Source organism: Vicugna pacos, chromosome 23 (assembly GCF_048564905.1).
Source record: "Vicugna pacos chromosome 23, VicPac4, whole genome shotgun sequence".
Lineage (NCBI taxonomy): Eukaryota > Metazoa > Chordata > Mammalia > Artiodactyla > Camelidae > Vicugna > Vicugna pacos.
The window spans coordinates 31,979,138-31,998,946 of NC_133009.1; the positions used below are offsets into that span (position 1 = coordinate 31,979,138).

At 35.8% G+C, this 19,809-nt stretch overlaps 1 protein-coding gene and 1 long non-coding RNA gene across 3 annotated transcripts in view; one reads left to right on the forward strand and one right to left on the reverse strand.

Annotated features, from left to right (window-relative positions):
- On the forward strand, positions 1-18,857 carry RGS18 (regulator of G protein signaling 18). Its single transcript, XM_006203643.4, has 5 exons — positions 1-304; positions 780-881; positions 1,932-1,993; positions 15,313-15,479; positions 17,404-18,857. Exons 1-5 carry the CDS (start codon positions 186-188, stop codon positions 17,659-17,661), a joined length of 708 nt encoding a protein of 235 aa, XP_006203705.2. The 5' UTR covers positions 1-185; the 3' UTR covers positions 17,662-18,857.
- Positions 18,286-19,809, reverse strand: part of LOC140688783 (uncharacterized) — a 14,135-nt gene continuing 12,611 nt past the window's right edge. Inside the window, exons 3-4 of one of the 2 annotated variants that reach the window (XR_012063606.1) lie at positions 19,352-19,443; positions 18,286-18,439 (exon numbers count right to left, since the gene is read on the reverse strand). This is a non-coding gene — a long non-coding RNA (uncharacterized lncRNA). The remainder of the gene's footprint in view (positions 18,440-19,351; positions 19,444-19,809) is intronic. The other variant, XR_012063605.1, reaches the window with a different exon arrangement.

Here is a 19,809-nt window from a genome sequence, read left to right on the forward strand (position 1 = left end):
ATTATACTTTAGTTCCTCAGTTCTAAATTTTTGCCGAGGCAGAAACACAGCTCTTGATTTTTTTTTTTTTAAGTGTTGCTGACGGAACTGAGATAACTTTTTACTCCACCATGTATATCCTTGGAATAGCCTTAACAAGTGAAAGATGTAATAAATTAGACATGTCTTCATTTTAGAAAGAGAAGATGGAAACATCACTGGTTTTCTTTTCTCAATTAAATATGTGCGAACCAAAAGAAAAACCTTTTTTCAAGTTAATACATGGTTCAGGAAAAGGAGACACAAGCAAAGAAGCCAAAATCAGGTAAAATCATAATTTTAAAAATCAGCCTTATACTTTAAAAGTGTGATTGACATTGAATATTTGTTAGCACTTGTTTGTAAAATATGTTTGAAAATAGATTGGTTGTACTGTTACATGTTTTAAAAAAAAAGTCTACTTACTAGGAGTAAATAACTGTTAAACCTTAAGTGTATTAATTTTTTTAAAGTATCACAATTTTAACCACACAGAAGAACTAGTAATAATATTCACTGAAATATAATCTCAAATACCTTATGGACACTGAGGGAAAAAACAAGTATGCTTCACATATGCTATCTTAATTCTTCCACAAACATAGTACTTAAATGAAATTCTTAAGAAAACCATCGTGTGCTGAGAGTGGAGGGTGGGTGAGAAGGCTGTCCAGGTGATCACCAACCCCGGCCTGTTTGATGGTCAGAAGGATTTTAATTGTCATCCAAGTTGTCCTGAAGCTAATGTTTTTTCATTACAGGGATAAGGAGAAAAGAAATAGGCTAAGTCTTCTTGTGCAGAAACTTGAGTTTCAACAAGATATCCTCTCTAATAGTTCTGGGCACTTGGCCAAAGAAACAAGGTGAATAACTTTTAATTATTCGGGGGGAGATTTTGCTGATCCTATCATTAAAGATTTAAGAAAGAGGAAATTAGAGATTTCCATTTTATTGTAAATTACACAGTAATATAAGAAAGGTTAGAGATCTTGTTTCAAAAAAACTAGAAATATTCTATAAAATGAAACCAATTTAATAGCCTGAATTAAATAATCTCATAAAAATTTAAAGGTGCCCTTTCAAAATTATATGCCTGTCAATTTAAAATAATATATTTTACTCCTTATAAACTGATGAAATACTCATTAATTTAAGAGTTTTCACAATGTAATATTGTCATTCAGAAGTGCTGTTCATCTCTTTCCTCGGTAGTTTGGGGAAAAATGCCCTAGATAGAATATCAAATAAAGCACAAAAAGAGATATTTCGTATGTTTTAGCCATGTCTTTAATTTAAACAGAAAATGGAATAGCCTTATATACTAGTACATTACAGATTCTTCCAAATTTGAAATATGACCAATAAAAGATCCAAGACAAATACATACAACTCTAAATTATCATGTCTAAAATATTTGTTGTATTAAAAATGTTTTATATTTCTTACCCCTTTAAAACTTCACTAGTCAAACTTCCTCTATCTGTTTAAAAAAAAATTGCTGCATATTGTGGTAAGAGTTTCAAGGAAACTGCAGTTAAAAAAAAGTTTGGCTGAAAGATATTGTCGGTTTAGGTTCTTCTATTTGCTGAAGTAAGAAAGATAATTGACCTGATTTCTTTTTCTTTGTTTTTAAGCACATGATTAATTTTTCCTTAGAAAATAAAATAATTCATACACTCACGAGAAAATATTTAATGTTATTTTAATACATTGTTTGATAGGCAAAATCCAGAAGAAAGCTGACCAATGTTTTTGAAGTTTCCAATGTAAATACTATTTTGATTATATAATAATTAAAAGAGAAACCCTGTGAAATATGACTGAAAAGAGCAGTATGATAGCATATATTAGAGCAGATTCCTAAATAGATTTTTTTGCATACTATGTAACAAAACATTTTCTTTCTTGAACAGAATCTCCCCTGAAGAAGCAGTGATATGGGGTGAATCATTTGACAAACTGCTTTCCCATAAAGGTTAGTGCTACTTTTCCCAAATACTTTATTCCTTAATGGAAAATTATATGAAGTATGCATTTAACTACCTTAAGACAGGCTGTCATCAAACTTTAGTCTGATTGGTAATTTACAGCAATCTGAGTTTCTTATCAACAGAAAAAACTACATAATAATAGAATGGTCAACTAATAAAAGTATTTTTTAAATTATTGTTATTTTATTAAGAATTACTTATTGTGGATGAAATATTTCTTTGTGCTGGGTTAATAGTTTCCAATTTTCAGCAATTTTTAGTTTTTGAATGAGACCCTTGGTTTTATTAAATCCCAGGTTATCCATGTTATTTTTATTAAGAGATCTAAAATCTAAAGTAGTTCTTTTGATGGACGTTTAGGAAACCTTCATAAAAATATATATATTTTTAATTTTACAAATGCTTCACTCTTCCTATCAGTCATCAGAATTTTGCAGAAGAGTTGAGAATTAGGTGGGTATTTGAGGTGGAGCTTTGTAGATGAGATGGATGGTGAAGACAAATACTGAGTTCCTGTTTGTCCAACACTCCAGTAAAGCGTGGGTTAGAGGACAGGCTCTTTATAGTCAATTTATAAGGCAGCAGGTGAGGTTTTTTTGTTTGTTTGTTTGTTTGTTTGTTTTTGTCTTTATTCAGTTCACAATCTCCTGCAGGTAGCAGAACTGACAAGTTGAAATGAGTAAGCGATGAGGCTAGGTCAACCACAGGGTTCATTGTTTTCCAAACGAAGCCAGGCAGAGTCTGCTTAAGAAGCAAGACTTTATTACTACCAAATAGCCGCAGACTTCCTCAAGCCCACAGCTTTTATTTGTGTCTCCAGGTTTTCTGTCCTTACCTCCTTCTCTGAGTTCATCAATGCTACTGACTGTTTACGCCACTGCCAGTGGTTTTCTCACACTGAGGTGTCTGCGGGAAGCAGGGGCTCCCATCGCTGGGGCAGCTGGGAGTACAGGGCTTGTAATTCAGTCTCATGTACTGTGCACCATATGATGCAACACCAGCTTTTCTTGTCTGCCTTCACGTCCTGTATTTTTCTCCTTGCTAATTGTCTATCCATCTCTAAGGCTCTGGTGACCAGTTCATGTTTCCCTGACTTTACTGACAGAAGATTCCTATCTCTGCAGACTACCCCTGAAAACCTCCCCTCTTCCAATGAATATAGATTTGGCCTCTGAACTGTAATCCTGATGCAGAGAAAGAAAAATATGGGTAGAGAAATCAAGGCTTAAATTTAGGAAAGGATGTAATCAACAGAGGATAGTGGTAAGGAAGGAAGTTTATGCTGAAAAAATACAAAGTGTTACTCCATCCTCATTTCACCATAATACTCCATCTCTCCCTATTTTGGAGAATAACAGCGTTCTTTAACTCCTCACTTAGCTTCATTCTCAATATTCAGTCATTTCTCAACTATTATTAAAATTCTTACCAAATACATGTCAAACCTGCTCCATTCTCATTATCTCTGCTGCCACTGTCTTGGTTCAGGCATTTGTCAGTTCTTATGACTAACTACAATAACCTGTGTAAAAGTCCTCCCTAATTCATGCCCCCCAAACATTTTTTTTTAAATCTCCTATCATTTCCAACATTTGGTCACAACTCAGCCCTTTAGCCTCAGAGCAAGGGAAAAAAAGAAGTAGAATTCATTTTTTCCCCCTAAGGAAACATGTCTTTTCGTCTCTGGATCCCCAAACCTGACACATCACCTGGTAAGTATTAAATGCTTGAATAATACAACGACATGTGTTGCTAGGAAAAAGTTAGTCCTGGGTGCCTTTTGAGATTTAAGTTCTGGTTCTCTTCTGTAACACAGTGGTTGTATCATTTCAGTTAAGCTTCCTAATCACTTTCACAATCAGTTTCCTCAACTGTAAATGGAGATAACGATGTCTCTAGCTCCACTAGAAATAAATTTATGTCAGGATTAGATGAGATGATGATTAAGAAACCAATAACTACACAAATGTAAACAGTTTCCACTATTATGAAAAATATTAATTATCAACAGTAAGTTTAATAATCTTTTTTCTGTTTTCTAGCCTACTCCCAACTGTGTAACCATCACTTACAGGGTTAAATTTCAATAGAAAGAAATATACAAGCTGGATTTCTTTCTCCAATTTCATAAATTGATACATAATAATTTCATCATACTCTCATGACCCATTCAGAGAAAAAGATTTAGGAAGGTCATCAGTCCTACAAGAAATGCTCCCCTGACATTCTAAAACCATGTTGCTTTAAAAGCAGTCAAGACTAAACAAAAAAAATTGAGTCAGCTGCTGTCTCTTGGTTGTCCACTGGTGGAAATATTAAAGATGGGAAAAGCAGCAGCAATCTGAATCAAGAGTGGGTAATGTGAATCCCCCAAAATCAGCACCGACCCACTTGGACATCACTGTTACTGCGCACGATCAAAGTGCTAATTAAACTATACTGAATTAAAAAATTATGTTAATAGCATTATTTTAATCAATCCCCCAAATCCAATCATTTTTAAAATTATAAATCTTAGTAATAGTAAATTATAAAGCTTAAAAATAATCACCTAAAAAAGTCTTATGGTTGCAATGGTTAAATTCAGCTCATTTCTAGGCCAAGAAGAAAAAAAAAGAAAAGTTACTATATTCATGCACACATACACACCCACATACACACATACACACACACACTTCAAGAAAGACCTTTGCTGTATGAAATTTTATAGCATTTTCCTTTAGTTAAATGTGTAAGTTTCTCAAATTCTGTATGCTTTGTCTATACAAAGGAAATGGATATTGTATTAAATTTAGTCAAATGGGAAATGAGGTGGTAAGTCAAATGAAATACAATGGAAATTTGAGTATTTGACAAAAATGGCTGATACTAAAATCACTGTAGAATAATTAGTAGCATCTTTAGGAATGGAGTCATAGAGGAGGTGGTTCTTATGCTAGATTTTAGGGGATTAATCAACAATTCACTAGCTGGACAAAGAGAGAAAGAGATCATCCAAGCAGAAAGCCAACGTACGCATGGGGCTTTAAACAGTGCGATTGATTTAGTGAACTAAGAAGAAAGTTATTCTTTATTGAAAAACATAATTTAAAAAACAAAGGGTGGCTTAGGATGACAGACAATAGACAGATAAGACTGAAACAGAAAGAACACTGTTTTTGCTGTGTTCCAGAGAAACCACAGCATCCCTGGAGTGTTTTGATAATTCCAGTATTATATTCAAATTTCATTCCTAAAATGTAACTGAAGTCTTTTAAAATTATAAAAAAGCACAGAAGAAGATAAAATCCAAAGGAATATAATCAAAGTATGGACTTCAGTTAGTAATAATGTGTCGGTATTTGTTTATTAATTGTAACGTATGTACCTTACTAACGTAAGATATTAGCAATAGGAGGGCACTGGGGGTGAGGTGTACGGAAGCTCTGTACTGTCATAGTTTTTCTGTAACTCTAAATCTATTCTAAAATTAAATGTTTATTTTAAAAAACTCAAATATGTTATGAAGTAAATTTAACACAATGCAGTCCATCAATAATTTAGCTTCTGTTCCTTATTTGTTTCTATGCAGATATTAGGATAATTTTCCCTGCCGCCCCTGTTTATTGACAGATTTGTCTGAAATTGCAAAATGAACCATTCAAATCTATCATTTAAAGCTGTATATCGGTAATTTCTAAGTGTTGTTGAATAAAAACAATAAGCAAGAATACAACAAAAACCAGTATCAGACCATATCTGTAATTCATAATCATCAATTTCAGATTTAGTCAGTCTTTTTACTAATTGACTTTATAAAAATAAATTTTGTCAATATCAACCTAGCAAATCAATTTCAATAAAATCTTATATATGTCTATTATACTCACACATATGTGTTTGTATACATATATGTATATGGTTCTGTGTAAGATAGTTCTGAAAGTAAAATAATGCTGCTGAAAATGTATAATTTTGAAAACAATTGGATAAATCGTTTTTAAAATGTCTATAGAACTTGCAATGTTTCACATAGGCTTTAGAAAATCATTAAACGAGACTGTATAGATGTGTGCAAGGTTTCAGCAGGCAGAGGGAAAGGCTGTTCCTGAGTGTAGAAAAAGGCAAGAAAAGGGCTAGAGAAATAAGTGATTTGGGTGCAACCGAGGAAAGCAAGTGGTTCCCTTTTGCTGAGGCAGAGCAGTGAATAAACACATTGGAAAATCAAACTGGGGACAAACTTTGGAAGAGTTTTTTGGAAAGCTGGCTCTGATGGCTAGAAAGGCAGAATTCTATGCATATAATAAGGACTACTTACAAAGCTGTTAAAAATATAAAGCTAACCTCAAGGTAAGGGCTACTCTGGAAAGAAAATGGATGAACTTGGTGACTGACTGAATGTGTACATACATTGTAAACTGAGATGATGAAGAAATGGGAGAGGAAGAAAAAGGATAAAGCAAATATCCCTAGATTTTATTCCATATTAATAGGAAGATAACAGTTCCTTGTAGAGATCAGAAATAGAGGCGGAAGATTTGGAGAAGATAACAGGTGAGAGTTTGGACTTATTTAGTTGCTATTAAACTGTATCAAAAGTTCTGTAGGATTTTCTAGGCACACACCTAGAATGTGGAAGGGCGACTGACCACAGTAAGAGATTTTCTAACCATCTCACAGAGCTGGTAATTGAAGATTTGAAAGAGAATGTTATTTCTTACGGAGTCTCTGCCAATAAGAAAATCTTCCAACTACTATGTAACTGTTTATTTTCCTGTACATCCTTTATTCCAGTCATTGCAAATGATTTCAATATTTGTAGTTTTTATTAATGACTGTTGGCTTGGATTTTTTTGCACCCTAAATTGTGACTATACTAAGCTTAACTTTGAGAATAATTCATAATAGGTTAAGATAGAAGTAGAATGTGTAAGTCATTGCACCCACTTGACTTAAAAACACGAACTGATTATACTGTGGAAAATACTTATTACTGACTTTGTGTAAAGGCTGCAAGGAAATGCGTACTTCTCTTTTGGGGAAGGAAATGAGCACTTCTCCTTACACTTTTTCAAGTTGCCCTTCCCAATTTTCAGTTACCAATTTTCTGTGAGATCAGGGATTCCAGGGTTCTGCAAAGTTAAATTTCTGAATCAAGTTGACCTATGTTGAACACCCAATTTCTTAATCTGTCTGAAGAATAAAAATAAGTAAAACCCAGTCTTAATAAATGGACCACATAAAGAACTCATTACTGCAATAGTAACCACAACATTCTGTGGCAGGTCAAAAGCAATGACGCCAAATATCAAAGGCGAAGCAGTGAAACCTAATACTTAGGATATTACTATGTACTTGGGTTTCCAACTTCAGAGTTTCTTGACTTTTTGTTTCATTTGGTTTCTTGGCATCAGAAAAATACTCCAACAGATGCCAGAGTTTCAATTTAGAAACATGCAATTACAAGTATCTCATATTTGTATGACACACGGAGCCAGCTCCTTCCAGTGTGAATTCTAATCCCAGGTTCCATCAAGCACTTTTGGCAGCTGCCTTCACGACTGCTGCCTCTAAAGGGCTGTTTAGTAACTTGCTGCCTCTACATGAGAAATGGTTCCATTGTGACCAGACTTAACGCAGCTGCCCAAAGTGAGTAAGAGAAACAGGAAGTAACTGATGTGCTGAGATAATCCTGTACAACACTGCGGATTATTTTTTCAAAAGTAATTTACCTAAACTTTTAAATACATGAATTGCCTTCTCATTCATCATTAATTTGTTTCTTGAATCAGTATTTATTCTTTCCTATTATATTCACATTGTGTCAACAAAAATCTATTTCCTTTGATCAACTCATCAGAGCGTTTTTAGCGCACGCAGTGCTCTTCCTGATACTAGTGCTGTAACTTCACTGTGGCTGACTGTATCAGGCTCAAGACTGAGCACGGGAACAAAGGGCTATAGCATGAAATTCCAAAGTGCAACAGCTGGTACACAGTCAACACTCACTCGTGCTCTGTGAATTAGGCAAGGACTATTTAAGTAGTGTTTACAATAATTTCGGGAAGATTTTTATCGTGATAAAGTGATTATAGTAAACTGGTATTCCTCTGCTGCTCCTAACAGAATTAGTCACCTCTGCAATCGTCCTTCCTACGTCCTTGGTATGTACATGCCTGTCTGGTCCGCTAACCTCCATATTCCTCACCAGTAAGCACTTGTTTTGTGGCAGTTTAATTTGATAAAGGTTCTAAAACAGTAAACAAAATAAACCTGGACTCAAACCTCTGTGCTGTCTTTTACCAGCTGTAAGATTCAGGGCAAATTAATTCTCTGAACCTCAGCTTCTTCATCTGTATAAATGGGCTGAAAAGGATTTACTCCTTAGGGCTGATGTGAAAATTAAGTGGAACTGCTCCAATAAAAGACATACGGTGATGTGCCAAGACTTGAGCAAACACTCGAAACTTCTAACTGTTGTAATTAATATTATTTCATTTTTAGTATATAGCACAGACCTCAGGTCCACACTAGGTGTTTCATACATAAATAAAAATAGAGGAAGGAAGTTATTTTTATAAGTAACAATTTCAGATGCCAAGAAACTGAATGATCCCTTTTAGGTGTCAATACAAAAATTTTGTATTATAATTGAGGTTTATTAATAGGAAAAGTCATAGCCAAATCCTCCTAAAACTGTCACAGTAATTTATCACTTTGCTTTAGAAATAGTTTGGTATTTAAAACCTGATCAATCCATGCTTATACATGACATATGGATAGAATCGAATGAAATCAAAAAAGCATTTCCCTTCACTGGGGTCCAAGTAACTTTGTTCATAAACCCAATAAAACGTATTCTTAATTTCCTCTTTCCAATCTAGATCTGACCTGGAACAGACAGTTCTGTGGTTAAGACTGCAGGCATTTTATCTGCTATCTTTGCTGTAACTTCCATTTACATAGTAACAGAGAAGCAAGCGAGAACAATGTCTCTTATTGTGGGAGGGTAAGAGGCAGGACCTACATCAGGAACACACAGAGCAATAACACCCAGTGATGGGCCTTTAATATCAGCAAAGTGCACATTTCCAGATGAATACTTTTGCTTTTTTTTAAAATTAAGGTTACCATTTTTATACTCTTAACTGACAGAAATAGATTTAAAGAAGTATCAAATGCTATGCGTTGAAATCCACAACCATTTTGTTGTCTTGCTTCCAATTGTTTCTTAATATCTAGTCAAAGAATTCTCTTCAGAAATCTACTTTATAGCAGCTATCAAGGCAAATAAGAAATCAGAATTCTATTAAAAATACAAAAATCTATCAGTTCTAAAAATTGTTACTAGGGATACATTAAGAGAAACATCTATATTAGTATGTGTATAATATATATAAGTTAAAATTCAGTCCAGTGAATAGTGGATGTTAATTGGGAGGAAAAAGGACAAACATCTTAGAAATTTGAAAGGGGAAGTAAGTAAGGGTGCTAAGCAGTGGTTTTCTATTACACTAAAAATTCATCAAGGGGAAATTCTCAATGTTTGTTTTAAAGTTCCGGCCAGAGGCTGGGGCATGACGTTGTAACTGCCTAAAGTTTGGTTCAAGTCAATTGGTCTACAGATGGTTGTTTTTGTTGTGGTTTCACTTTCACACACCTAAACATTGCCCACATTTCAAATTCGACTTCAATTTCAATCTAGGGCTTGAAAGGCACATTTTGCCTTAGTTTCCTTGTTCCCTTCCAGGATCATTATAGAAGGGGAAAAAAAAGGGCCAAAAAGTAAAACCAGAGATGATGCAATAACATCTTTCTAGTTGCGTAAATAGGAAAAGAAGTTTTCAAGCTGTTGCCAATCAGGAGCCAAACAATGCTTGTTCAGCCTATTTGCTAAAGTCATCAGCCTGAGGCTCCAGTTTTACCTGAAGTCTCGAGGGGATGCTGCTGTGATAGAGTTTTCAAAAATTAAAGGACTGTAATCTTGGGCAACAGCAATGACTTGAGCTGCTTTTTTATAAGTTCAGGGACTGAGCCATGCAGGCAAAAGGAGTTGTGAGAAGTAAAATCAAATCAGAACACACTAAGGAACGGTAACTCCTAGGAGTCCTGGTGGGTTAACAAGCCGGGGTAAAACCGGCATGCCTGGCTCCCCGCCATTCACTTTGGCAGCTATTTTGGTTTAAAATTAATAAAAGCAGAGACAGATCATTAACTTTACTCTGAAATATATACATTTTTAGTTATTTGGGGAAAATCTTCTATCAAAATGCTTCCAAGAATCATCATCCATGTATATTTCTCTGCTACATTCTGAGCTAATCACACCATACAACATGAGAAATACATCTTGAAAAATCACTCACTGTGCTATAGAAATAAGAAAGAGTGGTTAAATATCACCCACAGTGATCATTCTTCCTTCTTCTCAGTGACTGGAATTTGTTGACTTATTCAGGAACCACTTATAACACCTAGTCCTCCTTAAGATGGTTGTTTGACTAGGAATTATTTTACCAGCATCTCATCACTGCAGACAAGTTCTGGGTTGCATGTCAGGCCTACGATACCTTCCCGGACTCTTGCTGAGGTTAACCTTTGCTTGTTCTCCTAGTTTCTTCACTAACCTTTAACCACTAACACCTGGTACTCAGGATCAAACTACTGATCCTACCGAGGAAAAGAAATGGCAGAATCTCCCCTTACCCACATGAAAACGCCCATGGAAGGGGCAGCGGTGTAGAGGAGGTCCACATGGCTCTTCCATCGTGGTGGTGGTAGTGGTGGTGGTGGTTGGAGAGATCCTACCCTCAAACCCCTAGGGATTGTCTGTAGGTTGTTACATCATTTATGACTACTAATTCTTTACGTTAAGTTAAGCAAAGAAAGCTATCATTTATTTCAGAATTTTAAGAAAATTTTAACCACAATGCTAGAATCTGCTTCTCCTTCTTCAAATTTTTGGATTTAAGTCTTTAATATTTTGTTCAGAATCTTTACATCTGTCTGTGATCACTGGGTCTAGAATTTTCTTTCCTTTTTTTGTTCCTTCTTAACCTGTATGTCGGGGTTGGGGGGGTGTTGCTGCTCTATTTGTCAGGTTTTGGTATTAGAGTTATCTGAGCCTCTTAAAATGAGAAGAAAAGTATTCAACCCTCCATTAATTTCTGGAAAAAAAAGTTGCATAAGATTAGAATACTTTTTTCTAAAATTTTTGATGAAATGCAACAAATCTGGGCCCAAAGATTTTTTTTGGAGGGTGGAGGGTATGTTTAATATAAACTATATTTGTTAATTAAATTAGAGTTACAGATTTTCCTCTTCAGTGTCAGTTTCGGTAGGCTTTTGTTTTTAAACAATTTCCCCATTTTATTTAAATTATATTTACTGGCATAAATTCGTTCATAATATTTACTTACTATCTGTATAATATCTCCTAGATCTATGGTAATATCATTGACTTGCTTCCTATTATGAAACAGCCTTACTAGGGGTTCTATTTTATTAATATTTTCAAAGAACCAACTTTTGGCTTGTTAATTTTCTCCATGGTTTGCTTTCTTTTATATAGACTTAAGCTATTTTTTTGTAATTTTTTTTTTCCTTCTTCTTACTGTGGCTTTAATTTGCTCTTGTTTTTCAAACTTGAGATGGAAACATATGCTTTTCTACTACTATAATAACATTTTGTGTGATAAATTTCCCTCCAAATATGATTTAAGCTGCATCCCACAAATTTTGCTGTGCTGTATTTTTATTATAATTTGACTGTAAATATTTTCTATTTCTCTTGTGATTTCTTCTTTGACCTATATTTATGTCTGTTGTTTTATTTCCAAATTATTTATGTGTGTTGTTTCTTTTATAGCTATGTTACTAGTATTTATTTTTTATTAAGACCCTTAGGGGCAAGGGACAACTCTGCAAGAAATCAATCTTTTGAAATTTATTTAGATTAACTTTACATCCTAGCATGTGGTCTATCCTGAATCATCTTCCATGTGCACTTGAAAAGACGTGTTTAGTAGAATGTTGTATAATTGTCAATTAGTTCAATTTGGTTAATAATGTTCAAGTTTTATATATTCTCACTTATTTATATATTCTCACTGATTTTATATAGTCTCCTTGTTCTATAAATTTATGAGTGAACAGAACTGAAATTACAACTACAACTATAATTGTGAATTTTTCCCCCTCCTTTCCTGCTATCCTTAGATTAAAATAATTTCTATCCAACTGTCTTCTAGTCTACTCATCTCTTCTTCGGCAGTCTTGAATCAGTTGTCATGCCTACCCAATGAATTTTTTACTTCAGGTTATTTTCCATTTTAGTTTTAGAAATTCCATTTGATTGTTTTTTATAGTTTCAATTTCTCTGCTGAGTTTTTCCATCTATTCACTCAGTATATCTTTTTTTAACCTTTACATTTTTCAACATATTAATAACAGCTTTTACAATGTCCTGTGTGTTGTTTCTAACATTTTGGATACCTTGTGGTCAGTTTCTATTGACTGCTTTTATTATGGATAATGAGTCACTTTAAGAATTTCTTGCATGCCTAATACATTTTTATTGCATGTGAGCATAGAAGAAGACATAGGAGTCTGGATTATGTTGTCTTCCTTTAAAGAGTGTTAGATTATTTTTCTGGCAGTCAGTTAAATCACTAGTAGATCCTCTTGATTCTTTCTGATCAGTTTGAGCTTTAAAATCAATCTCTTTCCAATGTATCTTAGTATGAGGACAAAAACCTTGCCTTTAGGCATAGTATTTATACCAAAAACATAGTCTTTGTTGGGTATCTCTACTATGGCTGGGCCAGAACTCTGAAGTCTCCCAGACCTATGCAAACTCTCTTTTCTCCATTGACACTTCAGCCTCAGAGCAGCTCTACTCTTCCAGGCTTCACAGGATTTGCCCTGCCCGTGTATAGCCTGCCCCTCAGCCAAGGGTCTTCAGGGAACCTGCATGCAGACTTCTGGGTACCCTCTGCATCTTTCTTTTCTTTCTTTTCTTTTCAGTACCCTAACCTACGAACTCCAAACAAATTATGATTCCCAAGCTCATCTCTGTCTCCTCAACTTAAGATTTTCACTTTGCGTTGGCTCCATGTGCATGCATTCCAGTCTTATCTGTGTCCTCAGGTAAAAAGCCAGAGCAAACCCTAGGGCTCTTGTCATGTGTTTCTCTTCTCACACTGCTTCCTGTCTCTGTCGCCAGTTGTGCTCTGTGAAAACTAGTGTCTTGATATTTTGTCCAGCTTTATAGTTATTTGTAGCCAGAGGGCCAATTTACTTCCTATTACTGTCATGGCTCTCCTCTCCTTTATAGTTTAATTGCAATATTTCTTTCCATTTAAGGCAGGACTCTGTAAACATCAAAGATTTTGTCTTCCATGTACTACTGGACCACTAGTACTTAGAAGACTGTCCAGGATGTAGTCAGGACTCAATAAATATATTTTCCAATAAATTAATGAGTTGCTCAGTGGGTAATATAGGATGAAAACAAACTTATTTAATAAAATAGTTGGCCAAAGAATTACAAATATGCTTGATACCCACAGTGATACCCACAGTGATACCAAACAGAGAGCAGTGTACCTCTAGGAGTTTGTCAGCTTATCTGAAGCCACCTAGGCTGGCATTTTCCCCAAACTCTAACCTTGCAGGCTATGCTATTGACGTTGTCATTTGTTAGCATGCCAAGAAGGACACAACTCTCAGGAGAAGGCTTGTGTTGGCAAAAAATGAGGCTGAGTTCCAGCTTAATAATAACAGACACAGAAATAAAACTGTCACTGGCCGTTTCTCTCTCTGTGTGCTCAAAGAAGCAGCCAGATCATAATAAAATTTGTGCTAGACAAGCTTGAAATTAGAACATTAATTAAATGTTTAATAGCATCAGGCTAAGATAAGGATTGACTTCTTAAATGGACTAGTATATTATTAATTTTATATCGTTGGTGTCCACAGTAAAATAGGACAAGATTTTTTACGGGGTTTTTGTTTGTTTATTGCCTTTTCATGCTTACTGGCTCTGATGATTTCTTTTTAAAATATTATAGAACTAATATTCCATTAAACACAAAAAAGTTTCCTAGAACTTTTGTATTTTTAATGAAATTTTGCATTTTTTCTCATGTATTCAATTATTGATTACTTCTTTCAGTAAGTAAATATTGAGTGATTTCTTCATGTTGGGATTTTTTGAGTACAACTAGCCAAGGGTCTCCATCTCATGAATCTCCCAGTATAACATGAGAAACAAAAATAAGCAACATAGAAAAATATTGTAAGTGTTACCCAGGGTACTAGGAAGTCATGTATGAAGGGCACCCAGCTTAGTCCTGGGAGGTTGATGAAATCTTTCCCAATAAAATAATTTTTAATTTAAACCTGAATGTATGACACAGATTGGACTATAGAAAGTAGACTGATACAACTGGAGTAGGAAGAGAAAATGTTCCCAACAGGAGCTAATGTGAAGCGATGTGGGAACATGATGCATGCGTGCTTGGGGCTTAGAGTGTGAAAAAGATAGTGGAGAGAGATTAAGGACATTATTGGAAATTTTTAAACAGTGAAGAAACATAATTAAATTTGTACTCTAGAGAGATAGTACTGACTGAAATGTGAATAATAATCTAGGAGAGTGGAGGGTGGGCAGAAAGCAAGGGAAGCCTGGTGTCAGTCACCAGTCCGAAGGTTGTTATAATAGTCTACGTAAAAGATAATTCTGGTTTGAATAAAAGTAATTCCAGATTGTACGAAAGAGACAGATGTATGGTACATGAAACAGACAGTGTAGACAAGATTTGATTATCAACTGGGTGTGGGCTGAGAAGAAAACTGGGGAGCCCCAAGGATGCCAGAGTTGTGGGTTAAGTTGTTGAGTGGATGGCTTCATTGAATGGCAGGCATTCTAGAAGCTTCTGGGTAAAGATAATGAGAGATCCTCAAGCTGGAATGACTTTCTGGTTCTGTGCAATAGCCCCACCACGTACACCCAGGGGAGAGGCGTGGCTGAGAGAGACCCAAAGCAGGGTCCAGATTACAGGTCCCTGTTAGTCAGGTCTAAGTATGACACCAGCCTCACTTCAGCAGGAATGATACTCAACCTCCATAACCATGGAGATTTCAGCTAATTTATATTCAGTCCTTCGTGTGTACTGTACAAGCTGTGCAGACTCCAGCGTATCAGAGGGAAATTATGCCTATTCTGCTGACATTCGTGGTTATACTTTAATATCTATCAAGTGACACATTTTCTCAGGATTCATATTTTACAGTTAAAATACATCACTTCTTTTCTCGGTAGATGGACTGAAGACTTTTACCAGATTTCTTAAAACCGAATTCAGTGAGGAAAACATTGAATTTTGGATAGCCTGTGAAGATTTCAAGAAAAGCCAAGACCCTCAACAAATAATTCATAAAGCAAAATCAATATATGAGAAGTTTATACAGAATGACGCTCCACAGGAGGTAAAGATGATTGTAAAAATTTACATCGGTTTGAAAACTTTTTGAGAGAATATGTCTTCATCAAATTGGTATGCCCGTACATTCTACTGGGAAGGCCAGAATTCTGTTGAAGCAAAAATGGTGCTTATTTACGAGCAGACCACGTTTCATTGTCCTTCACTTTACTGCATTTCGCATTGTGTTTTTAACAAATTGAGGGTTTGTGACAGCCCTGCCTTGAACAAGTCTGTTGGTGCCATTTTTCCAACAGCATTGGCTCACTTCCTGTCTCTGTGTCATATTTTAGTGATTTTCACAATATGCCTTACTTTTTCATTATTATATTTGCTATGGATAATCTGTGATCAGTAATCTTTGATGTTACTGCTACAGCTCACCGCAGGCTCAGATGATGGCTAGCATTTTTTGGCAATAAAGTGTTATTGAATTAAGGTATGTACATTTTTTCAGTCATAATGCTATTGCACACTTACTATGCTAGAACACAGTGTAAACATAACTTTTCTATGCACTGGGAAACCAAACATGTTGTGTGATTCTCTTCATGGCGATATTCCCTTTATTGCGGGGGTCTGGAACTGAACTCGCACTGTCTCCAAGGTCTGCTTGTACACTCACTTCTATACACAAACAGGATGCATCACAAGATACTGCCATGGAAGGAAAGGGATAATTGAAGTCACTCCTCAGGGTGTTTTTATTCTAGACGAAGAGTGAATACAATGAATTGCAATATTCAGATTCATTCACTGATCATATTAATCACTTTAGCACAAGTAACCTCCCACAGAAACTAAAGATTTTTAAACTTGATGAAAGTAAGAGAAATAAAAAAGTTTGTATTATACACCATTTTAATGTTGGCTCACCTACCTGCACAAAGTTTCGTTGCCCAGAAATAATTCTCTCTACATCTTACGAGAGACTAAACTGAAAATTTCATAATAGAAAGACAAAGTAAACCTAATCGGGCGATGCTTCAAGTGAAAAAACAAAAGTGATTTTCTTTGACTGCAAGCTCAGTATGAAGTAACTGTGTGAAACAATTGTTAAAATGGCTGTCAAGCTAGCAAATATTACACGACTATCGTCGAAGACAAATCAGATAGTTTTTATGTTTCATCTTGTGTTCAATAAATAACGTCCTTTCATCGAGGCAGTAGGACGGCAGTCCGTCACTGCTCAGAGGTCTGTCTCACCGTAATCTGGTGTTATCCCTGAGGCAGCAGTGCCTATGTAGATATCATCCCCCATGAAATGACAGTTATTTTCCTTGTTTCTGTATGTTTCAGTCTGTTTTCGGTTTTAATGTACTATTCTGTCTTCCCCAAGGCCACCCTCATACACAGGTAAACAAAGGCTGTTCGTGTGGTGTCACCCACCAGGGAGAAGGAAGAAACTTACCTGAACACTGAAAACTTATCACCATCAAAACTAAATACATCATCAGTGCTGTGATAAAAGGCACTAAAGAATTTTGTATCTTTAAAACATAAGCATTTTCAGCACAGGTTTGCTTGTAGGAAAGACACAGTATAATGAAAAGAGTACTGGATACAGCAGAAGGCTCACACTGAAACCCCCCAAGCATGCCCCCAACATGCTGTTTGCTCTCACTCAATACAATTTGATGCAGTTGAGTTTCCACTTTGAAAATGAGTTGGTCTAATGATCTCTGTGCTACTTACCATTACAATGTTCCATGGTCCTAAATTAGCAGAGAGTGAGAGAGATCAGTTATCTAGGGAGAGAAGAACCACATGAGATGTCAGCCCCAGGTAGATCACTGGCTCGCCAGACCCGCAACAGGAAAAGCACCAGGCACCCCCCCCCAACACTGAGTCAGTCCTGAGCGTTTGTTTCTCAAAGGTGTTTACTTAAGAAGATTGACCACAATTACACTTTTTAAATTATTCTTCTTCAGGTTAACCTTGATTTTCACACCAAAGAAATCATCGCCAGGAGCATCACCCAACCCACCCTCCACAGTTTTGATGCGGCACAGAGCAGAGTGTATCAGCTCATGGAACAAGACAGTTACATGCGGTTTCTGAAATCTGACATCTATTTAGACTTGATAGAAGGAAGACCTCAGAGGCCAACAAATCTTAGAAGACGATCACGTTCATTTACCTACAATGAATTTCAGGATGTTAATTCAGATGTGTCCATTTGGTTATAAAGAAAAATCAATTTTGCTCATTTTGCTGGCATACTTACACATCTGCTTCTGAGATAACAGCATCTTTACGCTAACAAATGGGTATGTCTTTTAAAATAAAGTATGTCATTTGAAATGATTTTAAACATGTAAACCAAAACTTTTATTCTAGCACTGTATACTGTATCTGCCAATATAGTCTGTAAAAGTTTCCATTTGACTTTATTTCATTCATAGTCAAAAAAACTTACTGCTTAATTAAAAGGCAGTAAAGAAATAATAGCAATGTTGTACAAGCTTGTAAAGTTAAGTAAAGGTTAGGCTTTTGCAAAATTGTCAACAGTAAAGCCAAATATCTAGTTTGGATTTTTTTTTCTAGATGTAAACATTATAATGCTCAGACATTGATACATTTGGACATTTTCTGTAATGATGAAACTTCTCTCCAGCTCAGTTACAGAGACTGGAGAAGTGATCCACTTCTTACAAAGGGAGTGGATGATCATTTGTTCTTGGATTGCTAACCCTGGCTCATGAATAGCAATGTATCACTTCCAGATATAAGCCAGTAACAGCAACTTTTGGGGGGACACATTCATCTCTACAGAACTTCCAAGTTAGACTAACCTGGGCTGATCACGGAGCGTGGATCCACACTTGGGCTCATTCTTCAGCGAGCATGGACTTACCCGGATACGTGGACCCATGTCTGCGGGCCACAGAAACATGAGCAGATGGTGCAACAGCTCCAGGTGAGGACTGAGGCGAGCATCTTCTCATCCGTCAGGAGAACCTGCTGCTAAAATAGCGGGCAGTCAGTCACTGGAATGATGACCAGAGGAGGTACATCCCCAGAGTAACGAGCCTTCATTTTTGGAATGAGATGAAGAAAAGAAATCGGAACCCAAGGCCGTGGACACTCAGGGATCGGCCGCACTGGCTCACGTTCAGGAAGTGTTCCTCCACGGATGACTTCCTATTCCACATCTCACGGAATCATTTACTACGATCTTATTCAAAGATGATGATGCTAATAAGTACGTATGTCTCCACTTTTAGGGAAATACTTACTTTCAGATGTGTGTTGCATGGTCTGTAAATGTCTGTATTTAAAGATGCCATAAGTTTTGCTTTGGTAAATGTTATCTTGGTTGAAATGTAAAGTATAAAAACTGTAGATGACCAGTAGTAATAAATATTATAAATTTCTTCACCCATACAGTTAGTGTTTATTTGAACACTAAGTGCTCTCACTGGTGATTGATTATCCTTCCTGTCCTCCAATTAGACAAAGACATACTTTCTTCTTTTAGAATGATTTTGGAGGAGAAAGTATTCATCGAGGTATTTTGTCACTAATCTTAATGTTAAATCAACTCCTGATACTGTTGTGAATATGAATACAAGGCAGCATGCATTTCAAAGATCAATTAAGAAAGTATTTTTTCTTTTTAATTTGGCTGATTCATATTTTCCCTTTTTTGTGGCAGTCTCTTTTCAAAGAGTTTGACTGCTTTATACACAGAGTTAAGACCTGATCCAAGCTTTCTGATCTCATTGGGGAAAAAAAAAATCACAGGCTGATTTTAACAGTATCTTTCTAGGACCACAAAGAGCTAGTACGTAGCTTTTTCATTTGTAATACTCTTCAAAAGCATCCAATATCATGTTTAAATTTTGAAATATTCAATGAGACCTTTCAAAAACATACCCGGACTTTTTTGATGAAGTTAATCCCTGAATTCAAGGAGCTTGTGTCAGTGGGGGAGATAAGTAGCCGGATACAGAAAACAAAGTCAACAACTGGAAAAGAGAAAGAAGTCAAGTAAAAACACGCAGACAGTAATGCACACTTACTGAAGGAATGGGCCGAAATATCTAACAAAAGCCTGAGCGTCTCAGAGCCCGGCTCCCTGATCAGATGCCTGATCCTCAGAAATCCATTTCCCCTCGAAGCACACTTACCACACATATTTATTTTCCAGATAAGGACTCAGGATTTCTAATTTTCTTTATAGGGCTCACATTTATGGATTCCATTGATTTATTGACTTGATGTTTTCCAAAGCACCTCTTGGTTGATGCCCAAACAAAAAAGAGAGGCAAATAATTACAGTTAACGAAGGACATTTTTAGACTAAAAGTTAATACGGGATATTGGTCTAGGAA